Below are 16449 nucleotides of genomic sequence, written 5' to 3' on the forward strand. Positions count from 1 at the left end.
ACTAAGAATTCTCAAACAACACCACTCCCCGACAGCGGCGCCATTTTGATGATTATCGTGACCAACGACACTAACCTACAGTACAAATGTCTACGATCGTCGATAATATAGTAACCCAACCAAGGGTTGGGGTCGTGTCCCACGGGAGTGGTTTTGAGAATTAGTAGAAAAATAAAATTTAGTTCAAACTAGTTGTAGCTAAAGACATTAACTGGGGGTTTTGTCACAAGTAGTAAAAAACAACAAATATAATAAGAAGATCAAGTATGGGGACAAGTTCTTAGAGTGTGACCGCAATACAAGTTGAGATAAATCGTTGGGTACATGCTTTCGATAGGAAATTTGCAAGATAATAGTGACTAGGCTAAGCTTTAGATGGAAATAAGTTCCCTCTCGGGCAACTTACCCGTTTCAAATGTGTTCCTCTCGAACACCCATTTGCTGCATGAAGGCCAGCCTACGCCTTACCCCACTCACTCTCTCGAGCTGAGTGTTAGGATATGGGACTAGGGCTCACCCTCTCGGGCTGAACCTCATGCATGTCGACCCACTCCTTAGTCCATCAATTTAGCGGTCTTGGTTTCACGACCTCCCTCTCGGGCATGTAGAAAACACATGGGTGGTTTTGTATTTGTAACTACAAGCCCATTAAATTAAACACAACCACTAGGTGAAATCACCATTAAAATATATCTATCCTTTCAACAAGCAAGACCCAACAACAATATCAACACATACTTGCTAAATCACACCCCAAGAATGGGGTTTTTAGCCACACATTAAGAGATAACAAAATACACCTAAAATGATACTAAAATCAAATGGGTATAAGGAATTAAACCTTGATTTTAGCAAAGGAAGAAGAAAGGAGAAGACCCACTTCCAACTTGGGGAAGATGAAATCTTTCTTTCTTCAAGTCTCCCAATAACCCTCTCCAAACTTGAGAGAAAATATCCCAAAAAGTACTATTCTATTCTGGAAATTAAAATAAATGTTCGACTCTCAAAAATTAATAACAAGTTTAGTATTTATAGACTTTAGAAAATAGTGCTGGCGGATCTTTCGGCGAGGTTAGTCAGAATCGCCGATTAACTCGGCGATTCACCCTTTGGTGTGTTCGTCGTTGTCTTGCACTAGCCTTCAGCATCGTCGTGCTCTGTGTCATTGGGTGACTTAGTATTGCTTCGCAAAATTATTCGGTAAAACACCGACTGGTCCTTTCATCACCTTTTTTATCCTTCTCCTTCAAGGTTTCGCGTATTGGAACAAAGGGCGGAGTGTGTCCCTTCGGCGAATGCTTGGCAATGCGCAGGCTTCAGCTTCTTCGTTTTTTTTAGCCCTTTTGTTCCTTTTTGCGCCTAAGTGTCCATGCTTCCACTAAAACTTCAAATACCTGAAACTTAAGAGTTTTCATCAGATATTGAGACAAAATAAGCATTTGAGGACACTATTCCTATCAAAATAAAGCCCTAAATGAGTCCAATTTATGGACTCATCATAGTGCCACGTAGGCCGAAAAGGAGTAGAAAATTATTTGTAAAATAAGTTCGGGGGGTAATAGGACCTTAGTATAGTATAAGTGTGTCTCTGAGATTTCGGGCATAAATTGGGGGGTACTGATGCATTTTCCCATTTATTTTTTTCTATGTTCTTAATCTCCATTGTTAGCATAAGATTCTTCAACCAATAGTATTTCTAATAAAGGTACTACAAACCATCATGCATCTACCAAAAAATAGACCTTTTTTGGATTCCACTCAAGAACACTCCATTGCAAGGTCCTCTTTTGTGGTTGATGAAGCTAGTTAATCTTCTTATATTATATTCGAGAATAGATCCAAGCGTCAAAAAGATATGGTAAAAATATTATAACCACGTTAAGGCCTACATGCTAGAACCAATACAACCCAAAAATCAGATACACAAATTGAGCAAGATTACGATTCAAATATTCATGTAACCAACATACTATATATGCATAATTCACAGTATGTGTACATTATTCAGTTGTATTTCTCTCTTTTTTGAATGTTAGATGCATTTAAAGTGATTATGTGACTTTTGTCACTTAATAAATTCAACACCACTAAAACAACTATTACCTAGGGAACCTAATCCTAATCTATTTTGAGCATCAACGGAGAATAACGCTACCATGACTATAATGGCGGAACCAATTTTTTTTATCAAGGGTGTTCAGGAATAGTTATTTTTTATAAGTGAGTTGAATGTTATTTGTTTAACCTAACGATTGTACCATGAATGATCCCAACATTGTTACTATTAAATACAAACAATCGAGTTTTTTTCCTAATGCATTAATTTTCTATAATAAAAGTATATGAATTATTGTGTATAAAGTGAAATATTGATTGGATAAATGCGTCTTTATACAAAACACAAATCACACTATCAAAGAATTTTTTTCTTTAAAAAAAATATAAAATGTGTGTATCGAGTTTAGCTTTGAGTTGAAGTTGTTAATATATATAAGTACAAATTTTCAACGTAAAATGTTGTCCAATTTGTTTTTTCACCCTTGTAAAGTTCATATATGTTAGATAAAATTAGAAATACATTATATCTATATAATATAATAATAAAATTTAAAATTAAAATGATTTACTCATTCATATATGTTACTCTATATTATTAAAATTGTAATATTAAGAAACTTGAGGAACATTTAAGAATTTTAATTATATTAAAATTAATAAATGTATTTGTTTGATGTAAGAATAATGGTGTGTGTACAAGTGTATGGTTGTGACCTACTCTCAAACTAAAACAAAAAATGTTATGCACTTAAGCAAGGTTTGAACCTAGGAACTGTTGGGTTGAAAATGAACAACCTTAGTTTATGTGGAGGGTATTCCACATTAAATATATATTCCTCAAACCTAAAATTTGGCCTATTTACATGGTGTAATTTTCCAACAAGGGGCTTAACTGACAACCCTTGGATGATTATAGCTTCACCCTTGGATGACTATAGCTTCACCCCTGCATGACTATGGGCAGCAACGATTGACCACCTTATGAAGCGAGTGTTGGGTTTTAAAAGGTGTGAATGGAAAATGAAGAGTTGCAACTTTTACGAAGAGTTGTGACTTCTATGAAAAATTGCGACTTTTATGAAAAATTGCGACTTTTATGAAGAGTTGTGACTTTTATGAAAAATTGCAACTTTTATGAAAAGTTGTGACTATTATGAAAAATTGTGACTTTTATGAAAGGTTGTGACCTTTCCAAATGATTGTGACTTTTCCAAATGTTTGTGACCTTTCCGGTAAGGCACAATAAGAACCTTTTCACACTACCCTTTGTTTTCTATAAATTGAGGGATTTCCTCTCATTTTAGTTGAACTAAATTTTCTAGACTTCTTCTATTACTACTAAATCTAGTATTCTAAGTGTACTTTATTGCCGTTGAGTGGTTATCTGACACCGTTGTTTTAGGTACCAATACACCGGTGAGTAAGATCGTTGTATCCTGGGAGGATATATTCCATTAACCTCGGGTACTTGAGGGGAAAAAATTCCTTAAGGGGACACTATGCATTCAGTGGGCTCAAATTTTCTTTCTTTGAGAAAAATATTTTTATATTGTTTTTAATTTGTTTCTGATTCTATTTTTTCTCTACTAGTTTTAATTTTCTAGTTTGAAAATACTCTTTAAATTTTGTTGTTTCTTACCAAGTTCTTCAAAGTTTTTGTTCTAAGTATCTTAGGAATACAAGATGAACAACAACGAGGAACCACCACCACCAACACATCCTAAGCCAACCTATGTCAACACTCTCAAACCAGATATAACCACAACCCTTATAATATAGACCCCTATCAAAGAACTAGATTATGTGCATGAAGAATCCGCCATCTTATAGGAGGAAGAGGAAGCAAACAACATGATCATATAAGAGAATTTATAATTTGTTATGATAGGTAAATTCTGTATAGATGACCAAAACTTGAAGAGATACAAAATTGTTCCATTACAATGTGAATCAAGCCAGAATGCAAGATAGATTTCTTTTAGGATAGACAATTTTTTATACAATTAACAACTATGAAAAACTATAAATATGTGATGTGAAAATCCGCTTATTTTTTTAAAAGCCAAGAATTGTTATTATCCGATGAAGCTATTAAAGGTAGAATCATGGTTTAATCATGAGGTGGATACTTTAATAACTTTGGCATGAATTTCTTTCCCATCATTATCGCCTAATTTTTGTTGTCAAGGAATCATTATTTACAATGACGAAAGCAGTAGGTAAAACCTCTACACGTAGATATAGTAACCAAAAATCAATTTAGACCCAGTTGTACAAAGGTGAAGGTGGAAATAGATCTACTTCGCGATTTTCTAGGGTGTAGTTCAGAATGTGATAATGATATAAGATCGAAGTACATCATCTTCTAGAATTATATAATGCTTTAAATAAAGGAATGTAAAATACACATTGTACTCCTTTTAAGATTTCATCCAATTGATTTTTCTTGAAAATGTTTCTAATTAGGAAGCTTGAAATGTGTTTCATGTATTCGTTTTTCTTCATTAAGATTTTTTTTTGTAACTAAATTTTTCCTATGAAGATTTTAACAAAGACAAGACTGCAGTTTGCACTTTTAACCACATAAATTCCACTGAATATTTAAGAAAACGTTCGCCAAAAGGACTTATGAAAAGACTCCTCAACCCGCTACTTTTGTTGCAACTACCAAAATGTCCTTGGACCTTGACTCGCCGTCGACGACCAACCGAGACTGGATTTTCCCTTCACAATCATTCAACCTTCCCCGAACTCCGGCCCGGAGATTCTCTTCGTCTTATCCTCGAACGACGTCGTTTCAGAACTCTCTTTCTCATCCTCCTTCAAACTCTACTCCTCCCGCAGTCCCCCGAACTCTACGACGCCGTATTAGTCACCGGCACCGGATTGTGGAACGGGAGAGTTCTGTTGATGCTGTTACAGATGGAAAGTCAAACGACTTCGCCGTCCAGTCAGGAGAGTGTCCAAGCTCGGGGAACAAAACGACATCGGTTGATAAGAAATTTACCAGTTTCTTTCGCCGTTTCACTGTTAGTCGGCAGGCGGCTTGCATTATTGCAGTAACCTTTCTCTCTCTCTTTTTACCTTGGCTAATTTTACAAAATTATTGTCCTTACAATGATAATAACGGTACCTTAGGTTCAAATTAGTCTGCTCTTGACAATTTTGATTCATTAAGTTAACAAAAGTGAACACTTTACTTGAGTCTGGTGCACTTTTTCAAAGTGTAATTTCAACTATTTTTTTTTATATCTTTTTATTGTCTAATGCAATTTTTTGTGCACATATTTTAGGATTTGATGTGGCTTTCTGGGTGTTTATGATTAAATATTTACTACTGTTTTCATCAAATCTAACAAAGAATAAATTATTAAATATTTCATGGAAACTAAATGTATTTTTGTCAAACATAAAGGATAAAAACTGTTCAATACATTACCTTTTATCAAATTATAAGATATTGTTCAGTGCATACTTAAGGTGGCTAATTTGGACCTAATCTCAAGCATAAGGAACAATTTTTGTTATTTTCTCTCTCTTTTTCTTAAAAAATTAATAGTTTCATTTTGAGCTACATGTATTGAAAAGAAAATAGCCTAGTGACCTTTGTTTGGAAAATTGAGCATAAAAACGTAAAAGGGAGGAGGTTGCAGCAAGGAAGAAGACGAAATGGCTGGGCTGGGGTGGAGTAGAGGGTTAGGGAAAATGATGAAGGGGGTGGGGAAGACGACACAAATGGGGAAAGGGTTAGGCAGGAAAGAAGTCAAATAGCAGAGGGATTGGGGTCTGGGAAGAAGACAAAGTTTGAGGGGTTTGTAGTTTTTCCAAAAATAATTGGCGTGAAATGGTTAAAAGGAAAAATTTTAAAATGAAAAAAATCTTGGATATGCGAGTGCCACACAACTAAAGTGGTGTGTAATAAACACACTTTGTGAAACATTTGGTGTGTAACCCCTTGAAGGAGGGTGTGTAGAAGGGATTTAGCTACAAGTTCAAGGGGAAAGCTATGTATTAAGCCTTTAAAAAGGTTCAGAAGCTTTTTTGTACCTTTTCCCGGTGCTATATTTTGAATAAACCCATTAAAGAACTGGAAAAAGATATTGGTGTTTTGTTGAGAAATTTTTCCAAATTCTTTCTAAGAAACAAAAGAAAGTTTGTCGAATTCCTTTTTAGTTCTTTGTAAAAACCATTTTTTTTTTTGTAAAAACTGAAAAATTTCTACATTTTTCTGAAACTAAATGCCACCTTAGTTACATGTTGAATCTGTAAATTATGGTTTTGTTATATTTTGGTTGCAGATACTGGTGACGTGCTTTACATGTCTTGTACACAAAAACTTTTCTTTACACAATCAAGTTAATGATTTGCAGGTAACTTACAGTATCAATATCTATTTTTTTGCTTATAATTATGTATCCGTGTAAGATGTTAGCAAATTCATATTAAGTTGCATTACATTGATTACAGGACCACAAAATTATTACTCCCACTGTCCCACTTTATATGACTTACTTTCCTTTTTAGTCAGTCCCAGAAAGAATAACACATTTCTATATTAAGCAACAATTTAACATTAAAATTCTCATTTTACCATTAATGAAATGATTTATAACCACACCAATATCTATCACTTATTCTAGACTACTAGTTTCAATGTCCCACCATTTCTACCTCAGTGATGAGACACGTTATCCCATATATACATGGTGTAATAACTTATCTATGATTAATTAATCCCGAGATAACTTCTTCCCAACCAAACAATCCCTAAATACATAGGGCCTCGAACCCAAGATAACAAGAAGCACACTGACCTCGAACCGTGGAAAATAACTCCAAAATCTCCAAACTCCTTTGCTAACTTACAACTGGTCCAGACCGTAGCAGGGGACCATCTCGAGAATTGCCCAAGGACCCACTCCAGCTCCAACTCCAATTCCAAGACTCTACACAAATGGTCGAATAAAGCCTGAATTAACCCACAAACACGTCCGAGTCGATCACAAGGGTAAATTATGGATAAAGGGCATATAAGTTTAGCAATATATTCCATGTTGGGCGCACAACTTTGCAATGAAGTAAAAGATGACTGACTTATTCAGTTGCTTCCTTGATATGCCACATCTGTTGCATACACTGTAGCTTCTTCTTGGTAAGTTATTTTGTGTCAAATAAGACTCTTGAACTTGATACTTTAGGTGAATCTCTTATTTTCCAGATCATCTTCCAAGGCCACCTCATGTAATATCATGAAAAGGGACTCTACTAATATATTGCCTTCATCTTCTTCAGTTATTAGTTGACTTAAGTGTGTTTAACATTACTTCCTCATAACTTTTCTCATGTATAATCATATTGATACAACTATTTGGGCTTTTGAGAAGTAGAATTTGACTGACATATATGCTAGATATTACTAGGTTTGTCCCTAACTGTTTACCGGTTTCTTCTTTCTATCCCGTTTATATCAGGATGAACTTTCAAAGCTCAATATCAGACTGAGACGCTGCAACATTTCAGATTCTATTGACATTATTGACTCGATATCAGAATATAATGTTTCCGGTGCAAGTTTGAAAAATACAGCATTGATTCTCTCATTCATGATGTTGTCCCTTCCTCTTGCTTTTATTAAATATATGGGGTATATCTCCTATATCAGAAGACCGTCGGACAGTAACACAGAGGAATTATCTCTGAACAAGCAGCTAGCATATCGCGTAGATGTATTCTTATCATTTCATCCTTATGCTAAACCACTGACCTTGTTAGTTGCCACTCTGCTCCTTATTTGTCTTGGTGGCTTAGCACTTTTTGGCGTGACAGATGATAGCATAGCAGACTGCCTTTGGTTATCATGGACGTATGTTGCAGATTCAGGAAATCATACTAATTCTGAAGGCATTGGTCCACGCCTAGTGTCAGTTTCTGTTAGTTTCGGTGGAATGCTGATATTTGCCATGATGCTCGGACTAGTTTCTGATGCAATATCTGAGAAATTTGACTCACTCAGGAAGGGAAGAAGTGAAGTAGTTGAACAGAACCACACACTTATACTTGGTTGGAGTGATAAACTGGTGGGTCCTTATAATTAGCTAGACTCTGTTCTTTGACAAGCTCATATGTTTAAATGATCTGTGTTTGTTTTCCTTTCTGTCGATAACTTCCCCCAAACTGCTGACTAATGTTAGCTCCAGATCTGAATCACAATCCCCTTAGTATGGTATTTCTTGTTTTTGCATTGCTCAGAAGCCCTCTCTAATTTTACTTGAGATTTCCCCTATCATTACTCCAAGAAAATGAGAGAAGCTCCAAACCCTTGATTCTTCTTTTTCTTTATATAAATTGAGTGTAGTAGAATCAGAAGAACCACATTAATTTTATTGCTTATTTGTCTGCCAAGTAGAATGATGCTTTCTTTTATCAATTGTTCTAAGTCCTTTCCCAATCATTTACCATGCTCCATGAAATACTTGATTGACCAGGACAACAATCTTCATTAAATAATGAATTGGAACACAATTGAGAACAATCATTTGAACTTTGATTACTTGACCTTGCAAAACACTTATATTTTCTTGAAAATGGTAAAGTTCACAAAAAAAGCCACACACTTAAATATACATAATGCAGCTGAGTCTTACTGGTATTTGCTGGAGATTTCTTAATATTACTGTGTATTTTTAGACAACTTAAAGTGACTTGGAAGAAGTATTAGCCTTATTCACTAAGAGTACATCTGTATACCCAGGGATCATTATTGAATCAACTCGCGATAGCTAATGAGAGTTTGGGGGGAGGAACTGTTGTAGTCATGGCTGAGCGAGATAAAGAAGAAATGGAACTTGATATTGCTAAAATGGAGTTTGATTTTAGAGGAACTTCTGTCATATGCAGAAGTGGAAGCCCCTTGATTTTGGCTGATCTGAAAAAGGTATGCATTATTTTTTGCTTTGGAGCATTAATTATGTTTTCAAAGAACTTTCTTTCCTTTTCTTACCTTGGTATTGAATGCCATTTTCTTTTCAGAGATCTGATTCTATCATGCTTTATTGTGAAATTTTGCTAGTGTTTCTCTTTTCTGATTTTAAATAGCTTTTCATCAAGAGGCCACTTCTTGTCTCATGTTGATTGTTTAATAAAGGCTCCTGAAGTTGTCCAGAATTTGCAAGTTAAATATCTTTTGAGCTTACTGGGTAAATTTGTTGTAGGTGTCTGTCTCTAAGGCTCGTGCAATAGTTGTCCTTGCTGAAGATGGGAACGCTGACCAGGTCAGAGCAATAGACACTTTGAAGCAACTCATTTTCATGATTCAAAACTGTAGTAGCTAATAAACAAAAAATTTAATGTAGAGTGATGCCCGTGCTCTGAGGACAGTTTTAAGCCTTACGGGAGTAAAGGAGGGACTTCGGGGCCACCTAGTGGTTGAACTCGGTGATCTTGATAATGAGGTCCTTGTGAAACTTGTTGGGGGGGATCTTGTTGAAACTGTGGTAGCTCATGATGTAATTGGGCGCTTAATGATTCAATGTGCTCGACAGCCAGGTCTTGCGCAGGTCAACTCTTAGCTGTGGTCAACTTTGTATGGTGACTAATGTTTAAATTTATCCTAGCTACTATGTTGAGTAGGAGAGGGAAGTATATCAATGCCATGAATCTAATTTTGTTTCTCCATGGACTTGGCAATGGCAGATATGGGAAGACATCCTTGGATTTGAGAATTGTGAGTTCTACATCAAGAAATGGCCACAGTTGCATGGCATGCAATTTGAAGAAGTCCTAATCAGCTTTCCTGATGCTATTCCTTGTGGAATCAAGGTGGCATCATCAGGTGGGAAAATAATACTGAATCCTGATGATTCATATGTGCTGCAAGAAGGGGATGAGGTCCTTGTTATTGCTGAGGATGATGACTCATATGCTCCAGCAGCACTGCCTATGGTGCTCCCTCTTTTCCTAAGATAGATATTTTCTTTTGTTTCTCTGCTTGAAAACACAGTCAACCCAATTCACATATTATAACTATGATGAAAAAGCATATACATCACAAAGTTAAAATATTCTTTAAAAGTATATTCAGCAATAAGATAAATGCGTTGACTTTGGTGTAAATTCAGATTTGGATAAATGCCAAGAACCTTTTTTCCTCGACTTCTATTTAGAGAAGATGAACTGCATTCTAGTTTTGTTATGATCAATAGAATATAGGTTATGAAATTGAAGAGATTTAAATGAGATCGTAAATGTTGTTACTTCCTCGAAAATAAAATAAAATGAGATCGTAAATTTTCATACTGCAGAGATAATAAAGCTTTGACATTTGGAAGCAAAAATTATTAATGCCAGCCACTCTTAAGGACAGAAAAAACCTTTTATTAGATTCATGATAATCATTAGAAGTCTTACTTAATAAATGGAGTGGAAAAAACTCAACGACTTCAACGTTTAAGTGGATCACATGAAGGAAATCCTCTTCTGCTTCGCAACTGAGGGATTCCAGGCATGGAATTCTAGCAAGCAGAACATGGCATGAATAGACTTTCTAAGGTATAATTAATTTGGTTATTCAGGTCAAAGAAGCATCTTTGATGCACATTGTCCGACCAACAAGAAAGCCACAGAAGATTCTACTAACTGGATGGAGACGAGACATTGATGATATGATTGTGGTGAGTTTAAATCAAGCTCCTAATTCCTTTTTATTTTACATGAATGCTGCAGGTTCAGAGAGGAAACTTGCCAAAGAACTTAATTATCCCAAAGACTACAGAGCGGATTCTTTTTTGTGGTTGGCGACGAGATATGGAGGATATGATACTGGTAATCTTGTGAGGAGCCAACTGTATGCTTTCCTTACTCATGCAAGCTTTTCTCTATAGACTATGGGGGTAGAGATTTCTTGCTTGTTTTCCATATCTACCCACCGCCTGTCAGCCTGTATATATGCTTCCAAGTTTTCTGATTTCTGAATATTTTCTCATTCCATCTCTTAGTTCCAGAGAATGATGAGAGAAGCCCAGAAAGAACAAAGTATTTAAGATCTGAACAATTTTTGAAAATGATGCTCTGTAACTCCAACAAACTCAGCTACTCATTCTAGGTATTGGATGCCTTCTTAGCACATGGTTCAGAGTTGTGGATGTTCAATGAAGTCTCCGAGAAGGAAAGAGAAAAGAAGCTAACAGATGGTGGCCTTGATATTAGCCGGCTGGCAAACATAATACTGGTAAACCGTGAGGGTAATGCTGTTATACGACGCCATCTAGAAAGTCTTCCCTTGGAATCATTTGACTCGGTGAGTAAGATTCACTAAATATGTAAAAAGGTGCTCTTTTAGGTAATATGAAGTGACTATGTTCTGATGTTAACGATGCTCAGATAGATTCGATCCGTTATTTTCTTCTGCTGGAGTGGGCGGAGGGAATAAGATGGGTTTTCTGGGGTGTTCCTGTTCATATTGTGTCTTTTATAATTGTATCACTATTATGATTTTTTATTTTTTTTTATGTACAGATCTTAATTTTAGCTGATGAATCAGTGGAAGATTCCGCAATTCAGGCTGATTCCAGATCACTTGCCACATTACTGTTAATACGTGATATTCAGGTACTTTGTGGAAGGGATATTTTATTTCTTATCCTATGCCACATTTATGACAATTTGTGCCCTAATCCCCAATTATGATATGCTGTCGTTCTAAAAAGTTTTATAAGGTAAATAGTTTTATTGATAACTAGAGAAATTATTCGAGTGATCATTTTAGAAGTCAAAATTATGACTGACAGCCTAATTTTTATTTTTTATTTTAAAAAACAACAGTCAGTTGCTATATTAAAGCCAAAACGTCGGTGGTCAAAAAAATTCTGCATAATAAAAAAATGATAACAATGAGTTTACAGTCTTCTATGGTAAACAATCAGAAAATATTCTCTACACGAACAACCAAATATAAGATAACCAAATAAAAAAGAAAGTGACCAACTGCAGTGTAAAATTTCCCATCATGAAAACTTTCATGTGAATATGATCATACTCATATACTAATCAAAGCTTCCATACATACCTTAGTAACAAAAGTCCCTTTAGGAGACAAAAATCCAACGATAAACTTTACATGATCAATCACTAAAGTATTATGCTTAGTTGCTTCCTTAGCGCAAGCACCATCAACTTTGGGAGACCCATCACAGTGGATCAAATAAAACCCTCTTACTAAATTGAGTGTTTTAAGTTGGGGGTACTATAGTGATTTAACATTTAAGTTGGGAAGTTCATGCTTTTAAGGAAGTATATATATATATATATATAGATTTTGATGTGATTTCTTCACTTCCGTTATTTCTTTTTTTTTGATATGCTTCCTCTTGAGCCGAGGGTCTATCAAAAACCTCTCTATCTTCCAAGGTTGGGGATAAGCCGGCATACACCTTCCCAAGACCCCACTTGTGGGATAACACTGGGTATGTTGTTGTTTTAATTGTTAGCAACTCTTTGGTTCCGACATCCCACATGGCATGTTGAAGACCACAGGTTTCAAAGCGCATTTTGGTACATTATACACCTATAGTTTAAGATCATAAGATCCAAAACTATTCTTTATTTTCTTAAGCTCCGTGCCCAATCAAACTAAGACACAATGAAACGGAGGGATTAATATTTTATCTATAAGCTATCTCATATTTATATATATATAACAACAATTTGTTAACTACACATCTGGGATATCTATATATCTATCTATATCTACACTACCTTAAATACATGAATTCTCTAACTTGAATGATAAATTATTATAATATGCTCAACTATTTTGAAAGGTTGTGAATTTTTCGAAAGGTTGTGACTTTTTCGAAGGGTTATGACTTTTTCGATACGTTGTGACTTTTTCGAAGGGTTATGACTTTTTCGATAGGTTGTGATTTTTTCAAAGGGTTGTGTCTTTTTCAATGAGTTATTTTTTCGAAAGGTTAGGACTTTTTTAAGGGTTGTGCTTTTTCTAATAAGGTACAATAAACACATGTTCACACTACACTTTGTTGCCTATAAATAGAGGGGTTTCCTCTCATTTTTTAAAAAGTTTTCTACCCTTCTTAGAAAAATCAAGAATGATTTGCATTAGTTGAACGAGTTCGAAGTTTAGTGGAATTTGAGGTATCACTATTCTTCTTTGATATACACGTGAAGGAACATTTTGACGCGATTGTTGATTGATCTTAGATATATATATATATATATATATATATATATAAAATTTGATATACACGTGCAACACACGTATAGAGAAACTAGTATATATATATGACAAACCCAAAATCATATCAAATAACCAATCAACCTACAAACCCAAAATCATATCAAATAACCAGTCAACCTACAAACCCAAAATCATATCAAATAACCAATCAACCTAATATATATGACAAACTCAAAATCATATCAAATAACCGATCAACCTAAACTTCTTGGCAATTGGTGTAGTCAAAGAACCCAAGTTAGGTTTACCAAATTCAGTGCGAACCCCACACCCACATCCCAATTGTATCAATCAACACGGGTGTGGCAAGGATTTTGAGAGGTCTGAGCAAACATAGGCGGTCATCATCTTTACCTGAACATTCACGTGTGATGCAATAACTGACATAAACTGTCTTGTTCACAAATTCTCAGCTGTCAATATTACTCCGCTCTCTTCCAACCACGTGAAAAATTACACCCTCTAAAATTTTCTGCTTAATATATCCTTACGTTTCCAAATTTAGCAAGGTTCTGTTTTCTTTTTCATTGTTACCATGTCTAAACGATCAGACTGCCTCTTAGTTCTTGACTGATTTGGCAGAATAAGTCTTTGCCATCAAACACCTGCATTTTTTCCTTCTGGCATGTGTGAATTTTGGGGTCGTCCCTTTGCAGAACCAGTAGTTTGGTCTTGATCCGCAGTATTGCTTTACTATAGTAGACATTATCAACAGGATCCAGGAATGGATGTAGAAATCCTCTTACTCATTGGACAATTAGCATATTTTCAAATTTAACTGCAAAGAACTAAGGTTTCTCGAGGAAAAATGTAGTCATCTGCTCCTTAATTTAGATGCATGATTTCTATTTTCATAAGTAGCAATATTCTTGTATTATCTTGTCAAATATTGCTGCTTTTTAGATGTACTGTTTCTTTATTTTCATATGCACTTTTAACCTAATTCTATTGAGATGATTTAATTCTATTTTAATTCAATCTTTAATCTGTGACATCAGATCACGCACTCAGAAATCTGTTTTCTGGTTTTGCAGGCCAAACGCCTCCCATACAGAGAATCTATGGTTTCCAAAATTCACGGGGGTAGCTCCTCCCAGGGCTCCTGGAGAGAGGAGATGCAGCAGGCTTCAGATAAGTCAGTTATAATCAGTGAAATTTTGGACCCGAGGACTAAAAACCTCTTGTCTATGTCAAAGATAAGTGACTATGTTTTGTCAAATGAGCTTGTTAGCATGGCATTGGCCATGGTGGCAGAGGATCGTCAAATAAATGATGTATTGGAAGAGCTGTTTGCTGAAGAGGTGAGGCAACTGGCATGGGTCATGCCTACTGAGTTTCCTGATTTTCTGTCTCAAATATAGTAAATTGCTCAAGTACATATCCAGTATTATCGGAGCTTTTAGCAATTACGTGTATCAGGGTATTGTAGGAAATCCAACACTCCGTTTATTAGGTAAAACTAACAATTGAAGCAACATGATATATATATATATAAATGAGAGAGAGAAATTAAAATAAAACATAATACGAGAGTGAACAGTAAAAGAGTAATGACTATATTTGAGAGCCATTTTCTCTTTTGATAGTAGAAACAGAACTAGCTAAACAAGTTTGCTCTAGATTTTCCAAATAAGTTTTTTTTTTTTTTCGGTTTTCCATGTCCGTAGCCCGCATTGGAGCTCCGACTAAATCTGGATTGCGCACTGCAGGGCCCATTCGGGGGTGGCGCTTCCAACAAGATTTTGCCCATACCGAGGGCTCGAACTTGAGACCTCTAGTTAAGGGTGGAGTAGTCCCACCATTGCACCACAACTCAATTGGTACTTCCAAATTAGGTTGACTCTCAGATATGTTATCAGACCTTCAATTAGTAAAGGTCTGTTAGGATGCATTCCTCGTTTTTATTAACTTGAGCTGAAGTAAATCGCTTGCTTCTCAATTCTAAAATTTGACAGTATTGAATGCTTCACTAGATGTTGAAGCATGAAATGCCTTCCTATAATGGTAGTATTCTGCAACCTCCATTAAGGCTGTAGTTATTATTTTTATTGTATACGACTAATAAAACCTTCTTACATTCCAGGGAAATGAGATGCAAATAAGAGGAGCAGCCCTATACCTTTGTGACAGTGAGGAGTTGAGTTTTTATGAAGTGCTCCTGCGTGCACGGCAAAGGAGAGAGATTGTGATTGGTTACCGTCTTGCTAATGCAGACAAAGCAGTCATCAACCCCCCGGCAAAAACAGAGAGAAGAAAATGGTCAGTTAAGGATGTTTTTGTTGTTATAGCTGACAAGGAATGAAATATATGTCAATGGCAAAATCCTTCCAGCCAACCTGAATTTCTTGTGCATCACTGGTAATGCAAGATGCCGTAAGATATTGTCAGTCTCATCTCAAGTCTCTTGTTCAAATAAATGAGCTGTGGATGAAGATGAAAGAGCACCTCACATGACATTTTGATTCAGGGACCATAGCATGATACAAGCAACCAATTTTTTGCCTCATCAACTCTTCACTTAGTATATACTAGGATAATAGACTGAACAAATTTGCTGACGGATTTCTCTAAATGGCATACATGGTAGAATATTCTCTCATGGAAATGTGTATAATGTCATTTTAAGGATTCAACTATGTTGTATATCAACCCTACTATGTGTTCTAAAACAACAGTGTTGGCAAAACCAATTATGTTTACAGGTCCTGTAATGCAGAAAAACATTGATGTATCATTTCTTGGGCCATCTTTTGAGCATGCTTCAACATTGTTTATTTATAATCCGTTTTTGCCTAGACATGTCAATAAAGATGATAATGTAAAAAAGGGAATAGTCAAGGAAACTTGTCAAACATCCCGTGGAATGTGAAGTTACAGCAAGAGATAAAGCAACTAGCATAATATTGTGGGGCATGTTTTGCTAAATTAATACTCCCTCTGTCCCATGTCCCATTTTATGTGGCACCATTTCCTTTTTGGTCAGTCCCAAAAAGGATGTCACATTTCCTAATATGGTAAGTATTTTAAGGTACAATTCCTCTTTTACCCTTATTGGTCTCACTCAATCTTAAAATAATACTCCAATACATTTATGAGGAGAGAGAAAAATATCTACTTTTTAAAGGGCAATTTGGTAA

At 35.5% G+C, this 16449-nt stretch overlaps 1 protein-coding gene across 4 annotated transcripts; it reads left to right on the plus strand.

The window, feature by feature from the left end:
• The first annotated feature begins 4697 nt into the window (after positions 1-4697).
• On the plus strand, positions 4698-15800 carry LOC125859819 (ion channel CASTOR-like). 4 transcript variants are annotated; one of them, XM_049539653.1, is made up of 13 exons: positions 4699-5117; positions 6357-6428; positions 7530-8135; positions 8810-8992; positions 9270-9329; positions 9411-9614; positions 9751-9999; positions 10629-10727; positions 10780-10878; positions 11159-11353; positions 11572-11664; positions 14347-14613; positions 15396-15800. In XM_049539653.1, the coding sequence occupies exons 1-13, from the start codon at positions 4731-4733 to the stop codon at positions 15612-15614; spliced, it is 2733 nt and encodes a 910-aa protein (XP_049395610.1). In that variant the 5' UTR covers positions 4699-4730; the 3' UTR covers positions 15615-15800. The 4 variants fall into 4 exon arrangements, with proteins under 4 accessions (XP_049395606.1, XP_049395610.1, XP_049395608.1 ...); XM_049539649.1 differs by having other exon boundaries at positions 4698-5117; positions 10629-10886; XM_049539651.1 differs by lacking the exon at positions 10780-10878.
• Positions 15801-16449: the final 649 nt, after the last annotated feature.

This window comes from Solanum stenotomum, chromosome 3, assembly GCF_019186545.1.
Source record: "Solanum stenotomum isolate F172 chromosome 3, ASM1918654v1, whole genome shotgun sequence".
NCBI classification, from domain to species: domain Eukaryota; kingdom Viridiplantae; phylum Streptophyta; class Magnoliopsida; order Solanales; family Solanaceae; genus Solanum; species Solanum stenotomum.